The sequence below is a fragment of the Ambystoma mexicanum genome, chromosome 5q (genome assembly GCF_040938575.1).
Source record: "Ambystoma mexicanum isolate Mex_15411 chromosome 5q, UKY_AmexF1_1, whole genome shotgun sequence".
In the NCBI taxonomy this organism is placed as follows: Eukaryota; Metazoa; Chordata; class Amphibia; order Caudata; family Ambystomatidae; genus Ambystoma; species Ambystoma mexicanum.
In genome coordinates, this window is record NC_090933.1 from 926,802,543 (window position 1) to 926,817,255 (window position 14,713).

At 47.2% G+C, this 14,713-nt stretch overlaps 1 protein-coding gene across 4 annotated transcripts in view; it reads right to left on the reverse strand.

Moving 5' to 3' along the window:
* Positions 1–14,713, reverse strand: part of SNX31 (sorting nexin 31) — a 397,776-nt gene that overhangs the window by 61,276 nt on the left and 321,787 nt on the right. For 2 of the 4 annotated variants that reach the window (XM_069621443.1, XM_069621440.1), the window contains exons 12-13: positions 11,452–11,529; positions 8,932–8,988 (exon numbers count right to left, since the gene is read on the reverse strand). In XM_069621443.1, coding sequence (XP_069477544.1) covers positions 8,932–8,988; positions 11,452–11,529 — 135 coding nt within the window. The remainder of the gene's footprint in view (positions 1–8,931; positions 8,989–11,451; positions 11,530–14,713) is intronic. The other 2 variants (XM_069621441.1, XM_069621442.1) reach the window with 2 other exon arrangements.

The following is a 14,713-nucleotide window of genomic DNA, read 5'->3' on the forward strand; positions in this document are numbered from 1 at the left end:
GAAGGTTCGGAGAACGCCCAGACCAGACCCGAGCCTCCGAGGGATTCAGGTGAGCGTTACAGTCGCCTCAAACTATAGGCCGATAGCATTGACAGATGCCTCTCAAAGATTTTTCCTCTTCAAAGATTTTTTCTATTCTTATCTTGAAAGAACTAGAATTCTACAATATTGTCGCATTTTCAAGTAGGATTCTGTGAGACAGCATTGAATGCAACCATATTGGCTCACTTGTTGGATACAGTTAAGAATAGTTAAAAAATTAAGACTGTATTCCTGCAGATTTGGTACAGTTGATCTCCATTTTAGAGCGGGAGACCACTTATCAAATCCATATTAATCCAGAGGGAGCGATAACTCGTCCTATTAGAACTTATACAGGAGTAAAACACTGGTGCAATATGGCCGCCATATTATTTAACTTTCGATTTTTGACTTGGACGAAATTTGGAAAGATTGTAAATTAACGCCTGTAAGATTGGGTGGTTTGCGACTACACTGGTTAGCCTATGCTGATGATCTGATCTTCTTTGACAGAACACCCATCGGATTAGAATCCAAACTTAATGTTTATGCAATATGCTAAAATTAACAACTTAAAGACCAACGCACACAAATCTAACATTGTGGTATTTTTGAGAGCTGACATTCTGACTTGGTCACTGGGCCCCGAACGAATTGAACGCACCATGAACATATGTTACTTGGGGTGAAACTTGTGTAATTTGGCTTCTGTCAAAATGTGGAAAGAATCACTTGCCAGGAAAGTGCGACCCTTGGTGTCACAGATGAAATGCCTTCATAACAAGCTTTGCAAATGTACTATGCTGCCAGCAATCACGTACTATGTCTCCAAGGTTGCACCCATCCTACTATATGGGTTAGACATGTCTTCTTGATCTGGGGGATTACCTGAATAGTTTGCAAGGCCGACTTTGGCAAGAATGTCTGGGTTTCTCCTATTCATTGCCAAATTCCATAATGAGACTTGAGCTGGGTCTGGTATCTTTATCATTTCGACTGCTCTGGAGACATTTACTTAATTACTCTAAAATGCTAAATGCTCCAGTTAATTCCTTATATGAGGATTTAAAAAAATGTTTGGAAGATAATACACCCGAGTCAATCTTGAAGTATAGGTTAAGAATGCAATCCCCATTACTCGATATTGACGCGAACCGGAAAAGGAACTTAATAGTCGTCCAGGGAGTGTCAAAAGGAAACTTTTCAACTATGATTGGTCCAAGACCCTTGATCTATTGAGTGACTATAAGCTTCATAAAGATTACACATATTTTACTCATAAAAAGGAATATTTAAGTCCCTATCTACTGCATTTCCCTTGCAATTATGCACAAGCACTTTACATGCATTTTAAATTCAATCACTGCGCAACCAGAGAACATACAAAACATTGGGTTGTACCTAGGGCTCAAGGAGAGATGTTGTGCTCCCGTTTTTGTCGCAGTTCTTATATTCTGGAAACTCTGAGACACATTGTAAACGGCTGTCCCCATTTTGAATCCAATAGGATAGGGTTATTTGGATGTGAGAACCATGGAGAATCAGAGTTAAAGAAATAATTTCTGGTTGCGTCTCCTAGCCCTCACTCGTTTCATAGCCATAATTAATGCTGTTAACATTTTCTTATCAAGACAACTTTAATTTTACGAATTGTTTTATAAATATGTAAATGGAAAGAATGTTCATCGATTGTATTTAAGAAGCTTTTTGTAATCATGTATTTTTATTGCTTCAATTTCTGTGAAGATATTTCTCTTTTGTAAAAGGATTTGTATAAACCAATTTTTTTTTTTTTTTAAGTATGATGTGGGTATTTCTGGCTGCCAGTTCTCTACACTACAGGTCTGACACCCGCCGTTCCTTCTAGCACACAAGCCTAGCACCGCTGCTTATTTTTTTGCAGAGCCACAAAGACACCAACACATGGCAGGGACATGCAATACAAGGACATTTTGCATTACATTGTGGGGCTCGAACTACTGTAAATTCTCAGCCGGGAGTACAGTGACTGCTTGTTCACAATGGGCGACAGAACATGGTTTCGCTACCCCCCCCACCCCCGGCACCCCCTTACTCCCCTTATGAAGGAGTCCAGTCACTGCCGTGAAAGTACGTATTGCTGAGCAGGCGATCTCCGAAGCTGGCTGAGTTACAAGGGGAACCTGGCATCTCTTGGCTGTGCATGTCTAATGGGTGATGCAAGGCAGGGGTGTTTAGCGTCCCCGGCCTTGCACGGCTTACTGCCTGGTCATGTAGGTTGGGATACTGTAGGTCAAAATGTGGGTAGGGGCGGCGCTTTGTGCATCCCTGCCTGCTAGGAATGCCGAGGGAAGCGAGTTCCTGGTGCGCCCCCCTGCATGCCAGGAAGCATGACCGAGTGGTTTTGACACCTTACATTGCTTCTGTGATGTTGAAAGATTGCCAGGGCCTCGGCGTGTCTGCTAAGGCCTCTGCCTGATGCGCGGGGGCGGGCTGATTGGGTTCGCAGCGCGGGAACAGCTGCGCGTAATAAAACACCGACTCGTTGGCTCGGTGCCTAAACCCGGACTGACGTGGCTCCGTCAGTTCCGGTGATTCCTTTATTAAACTGGTGTCACGTGCCTGCGCGCGCAGGGTCACGTGACACCACATTCCTCCCCAACTTGGAGATATTTGTGCATTATATTTAACAACATGGTAATCAACACGGGGTCTTATAAACTGTTCTGACTTGCACAATAACATGCGACTTAAAGTTCTTGTTTTCATTCTTCGGGGTTCATCATGGCGTTGGCGATCGCTTGTAGATTCCGTCTACTATGTACCCTTGGAGACGGCATGACGGCTTGGGTTTTTCTCTCAGACGGTAGCGCGTGTTTCTTTCTCTGGGCACGTCCTTTTCCGTGGTCTCCGCTTCGGTTCTCCCATCGGGTGAGCGCGATCTGTCTATGTCTCCTGGTGTAGCACGACTCTCCGTTGGTGCCGGCCCTCGTGGAATTTGCGGTGTTTCTCTTTCGCCTTCCCTTGGGGGTGTTGATGGCTCTTCCCACATTTCCGGCGGTACCTTCCTGAAGTGTGACACGTTGCGTGTCATGGTCTCTCCCTCTCGGGTGGCGGTGACCATGCTGTGGTTGGTTGCGCTGACTGTCCATGGTCGTACTTCGAAGTTAAGGGACATTTTCTTGGGCGGTGCGCGGTTCTTGACGATAACGGTATCTCCTGGGGTCAGTTCTCGGTGACTGGCTCGCCTGGCGATGCTCTCCTGTTCGTTTCTCCTTAGCCGCCTGGCGTCTATCGCTGGGATGTCAGGTTCTGGGGCTGTCCAGTGGGGGTGTACGGGTAGTTCTGCCTGTATCGGTACCCCGAACATGAGGGCGGCGGGACTGATCCCGGTGGCCGAGTGCGGGGTCTGTCTGTGTGTCCGCAGAAACCGGTATACGGCTTTCAGCCACGGGTGCTTTTGTTCTTTGGCAATTCTGATGACCTTGTTAAGTGACCCCATGAATCTTTCCGCGTCTCCATTTGCTTGGGGCCATCTCGGGGTGATCCGCTGGTGCTTGACGTTCACCTCTTTAAAGTAGTCCCGTAGTTCTTGACTGGTGAAGGAGGGCCCGTTGTCGCTTTTCACTTTCCTCGGGATTCCGTGGGTGGCGAATATCTTCTCCAGCGCGAGGATGGTGGTTGCGGCGTTAGTCGAGGTTACGTGTTCGACTTCTGGATATCTGCTAAACTCGTCGATCACTACGAGCAGGTATCCTTCTCCAGCAATGGTGCAGTGGTCCATGCTGACCGCGTCCCAGCGTGTGCAGCTCCTTGGGGTACTGCTGATTGGTTCAGGGTGTTCGGGCCTCCTGGATGCTTGGCAGGCCGCGCATGATTCAACTAGTTCTACCACTCTTTGCTGCACGTTTGGCATCCACATCCTGGACTTGAGGTAGGCTGTTGACTTTACGATTCCTTGGTGTCCGCTGTGGGCTAACTTGAGAGCCCTTTCCTCTAGGGATTCTGGTACTATGATGCGGTGCCCCTTCAGTAGTACTCCTTCCGGAGCTATTGAGAGTTCGTGCCTGATCCCAAATAGCGCTCTGAGTTTGGTCTGAGCCGGTGTTGTGCGTTGGGCAATGGACATGAGATAGTTTTTCCAGTTGCCGGACTGGATGGCTGTCGCCGTGTGCTGTAGGATGGTATCTTCTTCTGTTTCACGCACAACTTCTTGTAGAGTCAGGGCTCTTGGTCTCGCGCAAGCGACTACCTGACATACATGCTCGTCAGTCTCTTCCGCGTGGTGTTGTTCCCTGTCAGTAGCTGGCCTTGGGTGACGGGACAGGTAGTCTGCTGGGTTGTCCGATCCTGGGCGATACTCCACCTCAATGTTATACGGTTGTAACTGCAGCATCCATTTCTCTATGCGTGCCGGTGGGTGGGGGGCTGAGCCTCGGAAGATCGGGATTAATGGTTTGTGGTCCGTGAATATTTTTGCTTGCTTGCCTAGCAGGTAAACCTTGAAGTGTCGGCATCCCCATAAGATGGCTAGAGCTTCCTTTTCTATGTGCGCATAGTTTTGTTCGGGTTTTGTGACGGCTCTGCTGGCAAATGCGATGGGGAATACTCTGCCTTCATTGTCTGTTTGGGTCAACACTGCTCCTAGGCCACAAGGGCTGGCATCCACAAGGAGTTCGGTCTGTTTTCCTATGTCGAAGAGTGCCATGGTGGTGAGGTAGATAGAGTGTCCTTGATTTGTTGGAACGCTTGTTGGTGAACTGCGGTCCACTCCCACTTCTGGTCTTTCTTTGTTAACTCTCTGAGCGGACTTGCGACGCTTGCGAGGTCGGGGATAAAGCGTGCGCAGTAGGTGGCCATCCCCATGAAGCTCCTCACTTCGGAGGCTGATTGTGGTGCTTTGGAGTCTTTGATGTCTCGCACCATCGACGGGTCGTGGGATACTCCTTCTGCGCTGAATATGTAGCCAAAGAAGCACAGTTCACTCTTGTTAAATTCACATTTCTCTGCATTGAGTGTTAGGCCTGCATCTTCGAGCCTTTTCAGGACCGCCGCTAGGCGTTGATGGTGTACATCTTTGTTTGGGGCGTATACTAGGATGTCATCGCTAATGTTGGTGGTCCCTTCTAAACCCGTGATGACCTTGCGGATTTCATGTTGGAACACTTCCGCTGCAGAGGATATTCCAAAGTTGAGCCTTTTGTATCTCATCAGGCCAAGGTGAGATGAGAAGGTGGTAATGTACCTTGATTCTTTGGATAGGCGTAGCTGGTGATAGCCTGATCTGAGGTCGAGCTTGCTGAAGACAGTTGCTCCGGTGAGGTCAACGATGAGTTCGTCGATCGTGGGGGTTACATGGCGTTCTCTTCCGATTGCGACGTTGGGAAGCCTCATGTCTATGCATATTCTTACTGCGCTCGGCTGTTTGGGTTTTTGTGCTACCACCATGGGCGAGACCCACGGGGTTGGTCCAGATGTTTTCTCGATGATCCCTTCTTCTTCAAGCTTGGCCAGTTCTTTTTCTACAGCGCTCCTTAGGTGGAACGGGATCCGTCGGTGTCGAACTGCTTTCGGTTCAATGGTGGGGTCTATGTGAAGTTTGATGGTTCTCCCCTTGAGGCACCTGATGCCCTGGAATAGTTTCTTGTGTCGTTTCAGTAGGCTGCTGAGTTCATCTTGTTGGAGGCTGAACGCGAAGTGTATTAGTTTCAGCTTCTCTGCTGTCCTGCAGCTCAGTAGCGTCTCGCAGCCGGCATCTACTACGTATATGCGTGCACGGCAATTGGTGTTCTCGTGGGCGAAGTTTGACTTGAATGACCCTCGCACGGGGAGGGGTTTCTTGCAACCGTAGGCATATAGCCTGACTCTTTTTTGTTGGAGGTCGTGTTTTGGGCGAAGTCTGTTGAATGCTGCCACCGGCATGACGTTCACTGTTGCGCCAGTGTTGATGACCACTTTTAGTGGTTCTCCATTGGAGAGGACGGTGCACGACGGTCTTTTCCTCTGCCGTGATCGATGTGGTTCAACTGCGGATATGAGATGTATTCGGTGTATCTGTTTGTTTCCCTTCTTCTGTCTACCTTTATCACCTTTCGGGGGACGTGCTGCTATCGCTGTCGACGCTATTGCTAGAGTCTGGGGACCTTTGGGATTCATCGACGGCTCTGGCCTTGCCTTTTCGTGTTTGGAGTTGTGAGGATTCTCTGGGTGCAAACTTTTTCCGGCGTTCTTGTGTCTGGCGTGGGGCAGGGTCTTTGTCTGGTGGGTTTAAACAGACTGCGGCAAAATGGTTGAGGCGGTTGCATTTCCTGCACGTGGATCCCCATGCGGGGCAGGAGTCGCCTTTGTGCCACGGGCCTCCGCACCATTTGCAGCTTTTGTCTCGCCCTTGTGGTGGGTGGGGCTTCCAATCTTGCCTCGTGCGGGCGTTCTGGCGTCTGGAAATGGCTGCCACGTCTTCCGCAGGTCCAGGGCTGTCTAAAGGTAGTTTCTGGATTGCTGCTTCCATGACTGCTACCTGGTCTTCCGTTTGCTCACGGAGACGCGCCATTTCGAGGATGCGTGAGAGGCGTATGTTGCGTTCCGATAATATGGCCCGTCTCAGTTTTTCGGAGGATATCCCGTTGATGATCTGGAGACGGATGGCGAATTCTTCGTCCGGGAATTCACAGCCTACCGCCATTTCGCGAAGGCGGGCGTGAAATTTGTCCACTGTCTCTCTCTCTCTCTCTCTGTCTCGTCATGCAAAAATGGAACCGTTCGTAGTCGGGGTTGAGGTCAGGCTTGAACATGTTCGTGAGTGCCGATCTCGCTGCGTCGTAATTGTCTGCGTTGCCGTGGTTGGGTGTTGCGTTGAAGAGTCGCAGGGCCGCTGCTCCAATGTTAAGTAGGAGGAACGTGCGCATTTTCTTTGGCACGGTGATATCTCTGGCTTCGAGGTGCATCTCAAATTGTTGGAGCCAGATTTCCCATCTGATGGCGGCGCCTGAGGTGAACGGGTCAAATGGCGGCATAAATGATGTCGGCGTTGGGTCGGGATGTTCATAGGAGATGCTCCTCCTGGAAGACGGGCTCATGCTGGCTCTCCCAGGGCTGGTGCTCGGACTCGACATTCTGGATGTATGTGCGGTCTCTTAAGCGTTGGGACGTGGGCCTAGGGTGGCGGTGTGGCGTGTGGCACCTCGACGTTAGAGGGGTCGTCGCGGTTAGTCTGTCTACCGCTGCGCAGTACCTGTTGAAAATTGCTGGATTCTCCCAGGAGTGTAGGATGGTTCAGCTGCAGCCGTGTGTGGGAGCCCCTGTCCTGATCAGAGAGTGGGGCTTCAACCACCGTGTGTGCAGCGTTATGCTCAGCTGCAGGATATTGTAGCTGGTGTGGGTGTCGATCACTTCGTCGCCAGTGTGATGTTGAAAGACTGCCAGGGCCTCGGCGTGTCTGCTAAGGCCTCCGCCGATGCGCGGGGGCGGGCTGATTGGGTTCGCAGCGCGGGAACAGCTGCGCGTAATAAAACACCGACTCGTTGGCTCGGTGCCTAAACCCGGACTGACGTGGCTCTGTCAGTTCCGGTGATTCCTTTATTAAACTGGTGTCACGTGGCTGCGCGCGCAGGGTCACGTGACACCACAGCTTCCTTGTTCCTGCCTGCAGTTCGTGTTGTGGGCAGGCCGTTTGGATCAACATGTAGCAGCGGGAAGTCCCAGCTCAGGAGGAGCTGAGCCGTCAAAGGAGATAAGTCAAGGGAAATAAAAACCATGCATGCTTGCATGTGTGCATGGACGTGTGAAGGAGTGCAATTCTCCGAAGGCAACGTGAAAGTGCACCAAAGAGGGCCACTATTTCAGCGGGTTAGGAGTGAGTTAAGGTTTCTGGCATTATGAGCAAACAGAAGTGTGTTCCAACATGGAAATGCCGGCATATTTTGGCACAGCCAGCATGGTCATGATACCCGACAGCTGCATTATAGCCATAGCATTCAAGAGTGTCCTTGCATGGGGAAAGGGACATGTATTCGCACATCCAACAAAGAGATACTTTTTTTTTTTTTTTTACAGTGGGCTAATTAACCACGAAAATGCATTTGAAAGAGTGTACTGTTCGTGAACCAGCATCTATTTTATCTGTTCGTGTGCTACCCTTGATTGGAAAATATGGGAGCCATGTACTAAACCTTTCTTTAAGATGTGTGCGGTAAAATACACCATTTTAACCCATTATTTAAAACACATGTCACACCAAAACTGCCCGTGGTTGGTTGGGGCTTCCGCACTACACACAGAAGTTTACGCACATGGGAAATAATCGCACAATTCCAGTAACAATAAAAATCCCTGCACACTTGTTTGCACCAAGTAAGCACACCACCTATGGACTAGTGAAGGATCATTTCTGTGGAAAAGAGACACCATGACCTGGTGAATTCCTGATCATCCACCTGCCCCCCCTCTTACATGCCAGCACCCTAGCCTCGGTTCTCAGACCAAAGCAATCGACTCTGTGATAAACTAAGCACTGCCCTTCAGAGAACAAGATTTTGAGGCCAGGAGGACTTGCCTCGCACTCTGCTTCGGAGAACGGCCTCCGATGGGCTTGAAGCTGTGCAACTAGCCTTCTCCCCCCACAGACCAGAACCCTGCACCCAGTCCTTCTTGCCCACCACTCTTCAACATGTCTGATGAATGTGGATACCAGTGAATGGCTCTGGATGGGCATAGTGAAAGAAATGGGAGGAGCTGTAGGTGGGCATTGGTGCAGCTGAGCAGATTATGCAGTTGACATGTATGTACACAATATTGACTTAAACACACAGGCATTTTGGAAACGAGATAGTCACGTTTGCTACAGTGTTATAGACATTCAAACAGTTGCATCAAAAATGAAACTTGCGCCTTCAAAATCAAGGTTCACTTTCATTCCAAAGTTCTCAAACTGACCAGTCGGTGAGATTTGCTGGATGTCCTCGCTTTTGTAAAGTCAGGCACTTCTATCTGCTGAAAATAATACGTGAGCAAAAATTAACATGCCATATCTCAAACTAGACCAACAGGAACTTCCTTATAAAAATGTTTTATGATCTTCGAATTAGTTTAGGAAAATAAGGCAGAAATGGTTAATATTGGACATTCCATTTATCTGACAAAACAGGTCACCCTCTATTCAGTCATGATAGACACAACAGCACCCCAACAGTGATTATAATGAATTCAAATCATTTCCCTGCATCACTCTTCGGTGCTGCATTTGTCACCCTAAGGGGCAAATGTGTACCCAGGTGTGAGTCCTGAGCTTGCTGTGCCTCAAGTTCCCTTCTAAACCTCGCCAATGAAAACTAATGAGACCAAACATGTCTGGGTTTGCTGGTTTTGTACCTAGCATTTCGGGCTGCACTACCCCTTGTTGGCTGGTGAATGAAGACAGGCTCAGATTGCGGTTAAGGCAGACCGTGATTCGGCAGTGGCTAGCTAAGAGTAGGCATGCCAGAGTAGCAAGCACGCACAGCCTCAGTCATTGCTGCCATCTGTACGTGCTTAGCCTCTTTACAGGCCCGAGGTCTGGTAGTGCCTCGAGCATCAGATTAGCTGCTTTCATGTCAACCCGACTCGTCTCACTGAATGGAGTCACAGCTTTTAGGAGATCTCAGGAGCCTCCAAAAAAAGGGTATTACATCAGACAGTGGAGCAGGTGCGGCGACTGTGCTCATCAGTTGGGCCAGTTGAAAAAGATCTGTATGGGTTTTGACCTATCCTTTGTGTTCCCCAAGGGCTGGAGTCCAGATGGTGCAGGCCATCTGTGTGAAACCACTGTGCCACTTGCCCTCTGGAGCTTTGGTACCACACATACAATTGTGGATGAGGCGATCAGAGTGATGGTGAATACCGAGGACTGGCAAAAGGGTATCTTGGAACCCTGCTGCTCTGCATACCCACACTGCTCTGTTCGGCCCCTTTGCTACCTTCCTCTTCACCAATGACTTTCTGTGGGCTACGGTGTAGGAATAGGGTGCATAAGAAGCCATAAATGCATTTAGAACAATGTTGTGCTGTGGGTTCGATTCACTTAACAGCCCTGCCACTCTCCAGGCAAATGAGTTAATCCAGGCCAGCCCTGGCTGCAGCTGCAGGTGTACGTTTGAGCCACCACCAGTTGCAAGGGACGACGTCTGATGTTTCTGAGACCTTGCAGCTAAAGTCATGCCACCTCTTTAGGTCCAATACATTGAAGGCTGCAGACTTCCAAGTTGACATGGGTAGAGATGGCATTTCCTACAGCCAGGCCTTCATACCCTGGCTAGGTTTGCCACCAACCAGGACTGCTTGCCACTCGGAGCCTTTTCCTGACATGGTCCAGGTGGCTCCTGTTGGTAATGTGGAGGGTGATAGAAAGTCCTGGCGTCTCCCACAGGTGTGTGGCTGCAATGGACCTGCACGTTGCAGTATGGCGGTGAATATGGAATCAGCAGAGGGCGTCACCTTTGGGAGAGGAGGGCAGGCAGTTATTTTGGTCAGGATCCGGTGAAGGTAGGGCACAGCTCTTGGTCTTCCGTCATGGTGGTGTTCTCAAGCAGAACTGTAGCAGAAGGCAGATCCAAATGGTGCAGGAAAAGGCTAATGGATTTTTCTCATATGTTTCTTGCACGCTGAAGGGGGATCCAGACTGATTTGCTTGTGGCAGTGGAAGTTTGATCATTGCGCAGTCGAAGTAGAGTATGCGCATGGTCACTCTGATGAAGAGTACAATGCACATATTGTCAGTATTTTCTGGCCGCCATTGCATAGAAGAGGCCTTTAATGGATTAATGCAACAACTGAAGAGTGCTGTAGACAGCCCGAATGTCACAAGCTAGACTTTGGCCGACTTCGCCAATTTCTCCTTCTGAAGTGGATAAACGAGTACCAAGTTGGGTAGTAAGATCACACACTAGTTAAGTACTTTGATGTGTAAAGAGTGTTGAGACAATATTTTCTTTCTTGAGCTTTGTGAGTAGCTCAGCCAGTCCGGTTCTTGCCTTTTGGGGTCTCCAAAATCACAAGGAAAACTCATGCAGGAGATTGCAGCAACCAGCACTGGCTGCTGGAGGGTTAAAACTACATCAAAATATGAAGTTTATCAACAGGAGAAAACTGCATCCGCTCCCTAAACCCCAGTACTATAGAGACCCGGTCTTGCACCATTTCACCATCACTTTCCACTCCCTCCTGTCTGCACGCCTTTAGTGGCCTGCAACCACTCTGCTCAATGCCCTGATACAGCCCCACAGCCATGTTGAGGAGACCTTACTTCTTAAGGTGGACCATGTTGGTGTCACTCACGTCTACACGCTGATCTTCTGTGCGACTTAAAATGCCTTGTGATGTGTGGCCAATAGCCAAAAACGAGCAGTGGAATCGAACTGTGCAAATTCAGCTTGCAATGCATACTGTACACATCTCTACAGAAATCAAACTTGCACTTACCATCTCTAAACTGTCTTTAGTATGCTTCAGTAGTTCTTCAGAGAACATCTTTTTCAAACAACTACTCAGCAGAAAAGCCTACAAAATGAAAACACATTGTTACCTTTACTAAAGATATAATTAATTGTCCCATTCATTCTTGAACAACAAAAGGGAATAATCTTTGGATACGTTCTAGGAGGCAGATATGGTAAATTTGTGTCTGCAACAACCATCCAAATTTATGTGGAAATTGAAAAACCGGACAGGCCACTGGCAGTTATGGGGTCATCAGGTGAACATACTATGTCTAACATGTGTCAAATACATGCCATTGGATGGAAACAGACCTGGAAATAAAGCTACATCCTGGTGAAAAAGAACAAGTGCAGAGTGTGGGTGAACGCACCACGAAGCACTTTTAAACATGAGAATTTTCTGTAAAGAATCTGGTAGTTGTGACAGATTCTAACATATAGAAAGGGCTGTGCCTGTAAAACAAAACGTGAGCAAATTCCCCGTCACTTGTAGATATGTTCCCATAGGAAAAGGGTTGTGCATGCTGAAAATCTGTAATATGGGGCCACTTTGAACGTTATTTCCAGGGCCTCTTTTGGTTCCCAGTCCATCCCTGGGGGAGAGGGGAGGATTGGATGGTCATTTGAGATGAAACATACATTTAAGATTTAATGGAAACACTGCTTTCAGATAGCCATCCCTTGGTAAGTTTACATTGGCATTGTTTGGCGATTCCCAAGTGCTTCCCTCCCTTGACGACTGGGTGCGTATCCACTAGACCTTGAAGAGGAATCAACGATCCCAGCTGATTTTCGACACCAGACGGATAGTTCCATTACGAGCGCATGCCTTTTGACCAGAAAATGCACTGCTTGTCAAAGGTGAACGTATAACTGACTGAAGGTAACTCATAAAACCGTAGCGTTCCAAGATGGTTAGTGGTTAGAAATAACTTGAAACAATGAAGTGCGAAGCAAAGTTGGAAGCAAGCTATGCCAATGTGAACCCACTGTGAAGAAACATTATGCAAATATGGAGAGTATTCGCATACTTGGGATAGAGCATTATTGAGCATGTCATTAGTAGAACAAGCAGCATTTTACTCCAATGAAGACATTTTGCAAGTAAACCAAAACCATACAGTATGGAATAAAGTTTCAATAGATCAATGAAAGAAAAAGATTTAAAAACTAAGGAATTCTGATATAAAACAAGAATGTTTATTGGAATTGGTATGCAAGTATTGGGTGCAGTGCTTGCAGAACAATGATGCACAATGTACTGTTGATAACGCTTCAATGACATTTAGCCTGAAAGACACTATGCTGCGATAGAGAGGGAGACCCTGCCATGTACATGGGCAGTGGAACATATCAAGTCATTTTTGCAGGGTGAGAAATTCTATTTGTGAACAGATTACAACTACTCTCCCCAGTGGGAGTTTTATCCACACCAGGGTGAAGCAATAGGTCATCTAGAGGAGCAGTGACCTAAACAATTCAATTGTACAGGTTTCCATGTCAGTATGATCCTCGAAAAAGACAAAGAGGCCGCTTATTTGATGGATTTGCAGTGGGAAAAGAATAGGGACTGGTCACTCCTGAATGTGAAATTGCAAGCATGGATGGTTGCAGTTTTGCATCGTGTGACATTTCATGGAAGAGGTACAAAGCATAATAAGCGGTTAAATGGGAAACAGCTATCCAAAATGATAATTAGGGAAAGATTATTTTTCTTTTTAATAAACGGACGGACAAAAAATAGATTACGTACCAATCCTATTTCAAGGTAGATAGGAGAAAGTCGGAGTGGTTAGAGCCGACACATTTGTAACACAAGGGCGGAGGATAAAAGCCATTACCCTGGGTCCTCAAGGACATATTGGCCCAAATGATACCAAATATAAAATATGAGAGAATTCTTCTGCCAGCCATGAACTAAAAATGAAAAATACAAATGAAAGAAAGTGTTGTGGCAAACAAGTGACAAAACTGCCCTCCCTGGGGTTCTAGTACAACCTTCACGCAGAGACATGTACTAATAAATCCTTTTGCCTTCTACAGATTTTCTGACTGGTTTTACCTTCATTAGCTCAACGCAGACATGGGATCACCACATACGTGCCTCTGTTTACCATATACCTAAACATTTAAGCATGAAAATTAAAGAAACAAATAGCAATGACAATGTGTACATTTCTAAATAATCTCCTGTATGGCATACTTCTAAAAAAGCGTATGAGATATGCCTTTTTGATTTACAGGCAAACCAATACAAGCATCACAGTCTACAAAACCTACAAGGTTTTATTCTCTGTTGAATCATTATCCAGGGATCTTTATATAAAAACTTGTTAAACAATCCATTTTGCATATAGAAGCGAGAGAGGAGAGGGAATGCTGGTGTATAGATATTTATACATAAGCACACAGGTACTTTGGAGTTGCAAAAGACAGTACAGCACACCGCCTGATGGAAGAAACGTTCACTAACAAGGGTGAATAAAATTTAACCTAGAAATAGTGCACACACAACACGCATTTGCTTGAAAAAGCATAATCGTGATTGCAGATGGCAAGTAATGCCACATGTAGAGCTCATACCGGACGCATATCACTTAATTTTGCCACAGGGTGACCAATATGGAGTTCCTGAGCTTTTGCAAACATGTACAGCACAAAAGAAGTTTCCACAAGTCAATGGGTAACACACACATTCAGTTACCTTTATTCTTCACGTAATATGATCCTATGAGTACCACAAGGATCTTCAGGATCCCTGCTCCTCTTCAACATCTATATTACGCCAATAATCAAGCACATCAAAACACATGGCCTCACTTGCTACAACTATGCAAATGATACCTAAATCCTCTACAAAATCGGCAATGAACAAGAGGAGAACACAACGCTAATAGACTGTCTCAAAGAACTCTACCAATGGGGGCTCTCTACTAGCATTAGTAGGTATAGGGTGGTCAAAATCACGGCCCTTGGTAAAACCATAGGGATGTCATCAGGGGCAAATCCCAGCTATCCGCACCAGTGCGGGGGAGTAAGCGGCAAGAAGGTGTCTCGCCCTCGAGGATCTAAACAGAGTATCCACAAGCAGCGCGATGCGGCCGATGCAGGTTGCCCTTGATGACATCCCTATGGTCTTACCAAGGGCCGTGATTTTGACCACCCTATACCTACTAATGCTAGTAGAGAGCCCCCACAGGCACACTATAAGGTGCTATGATACTGTAGTGGCATTATTGTTTTCC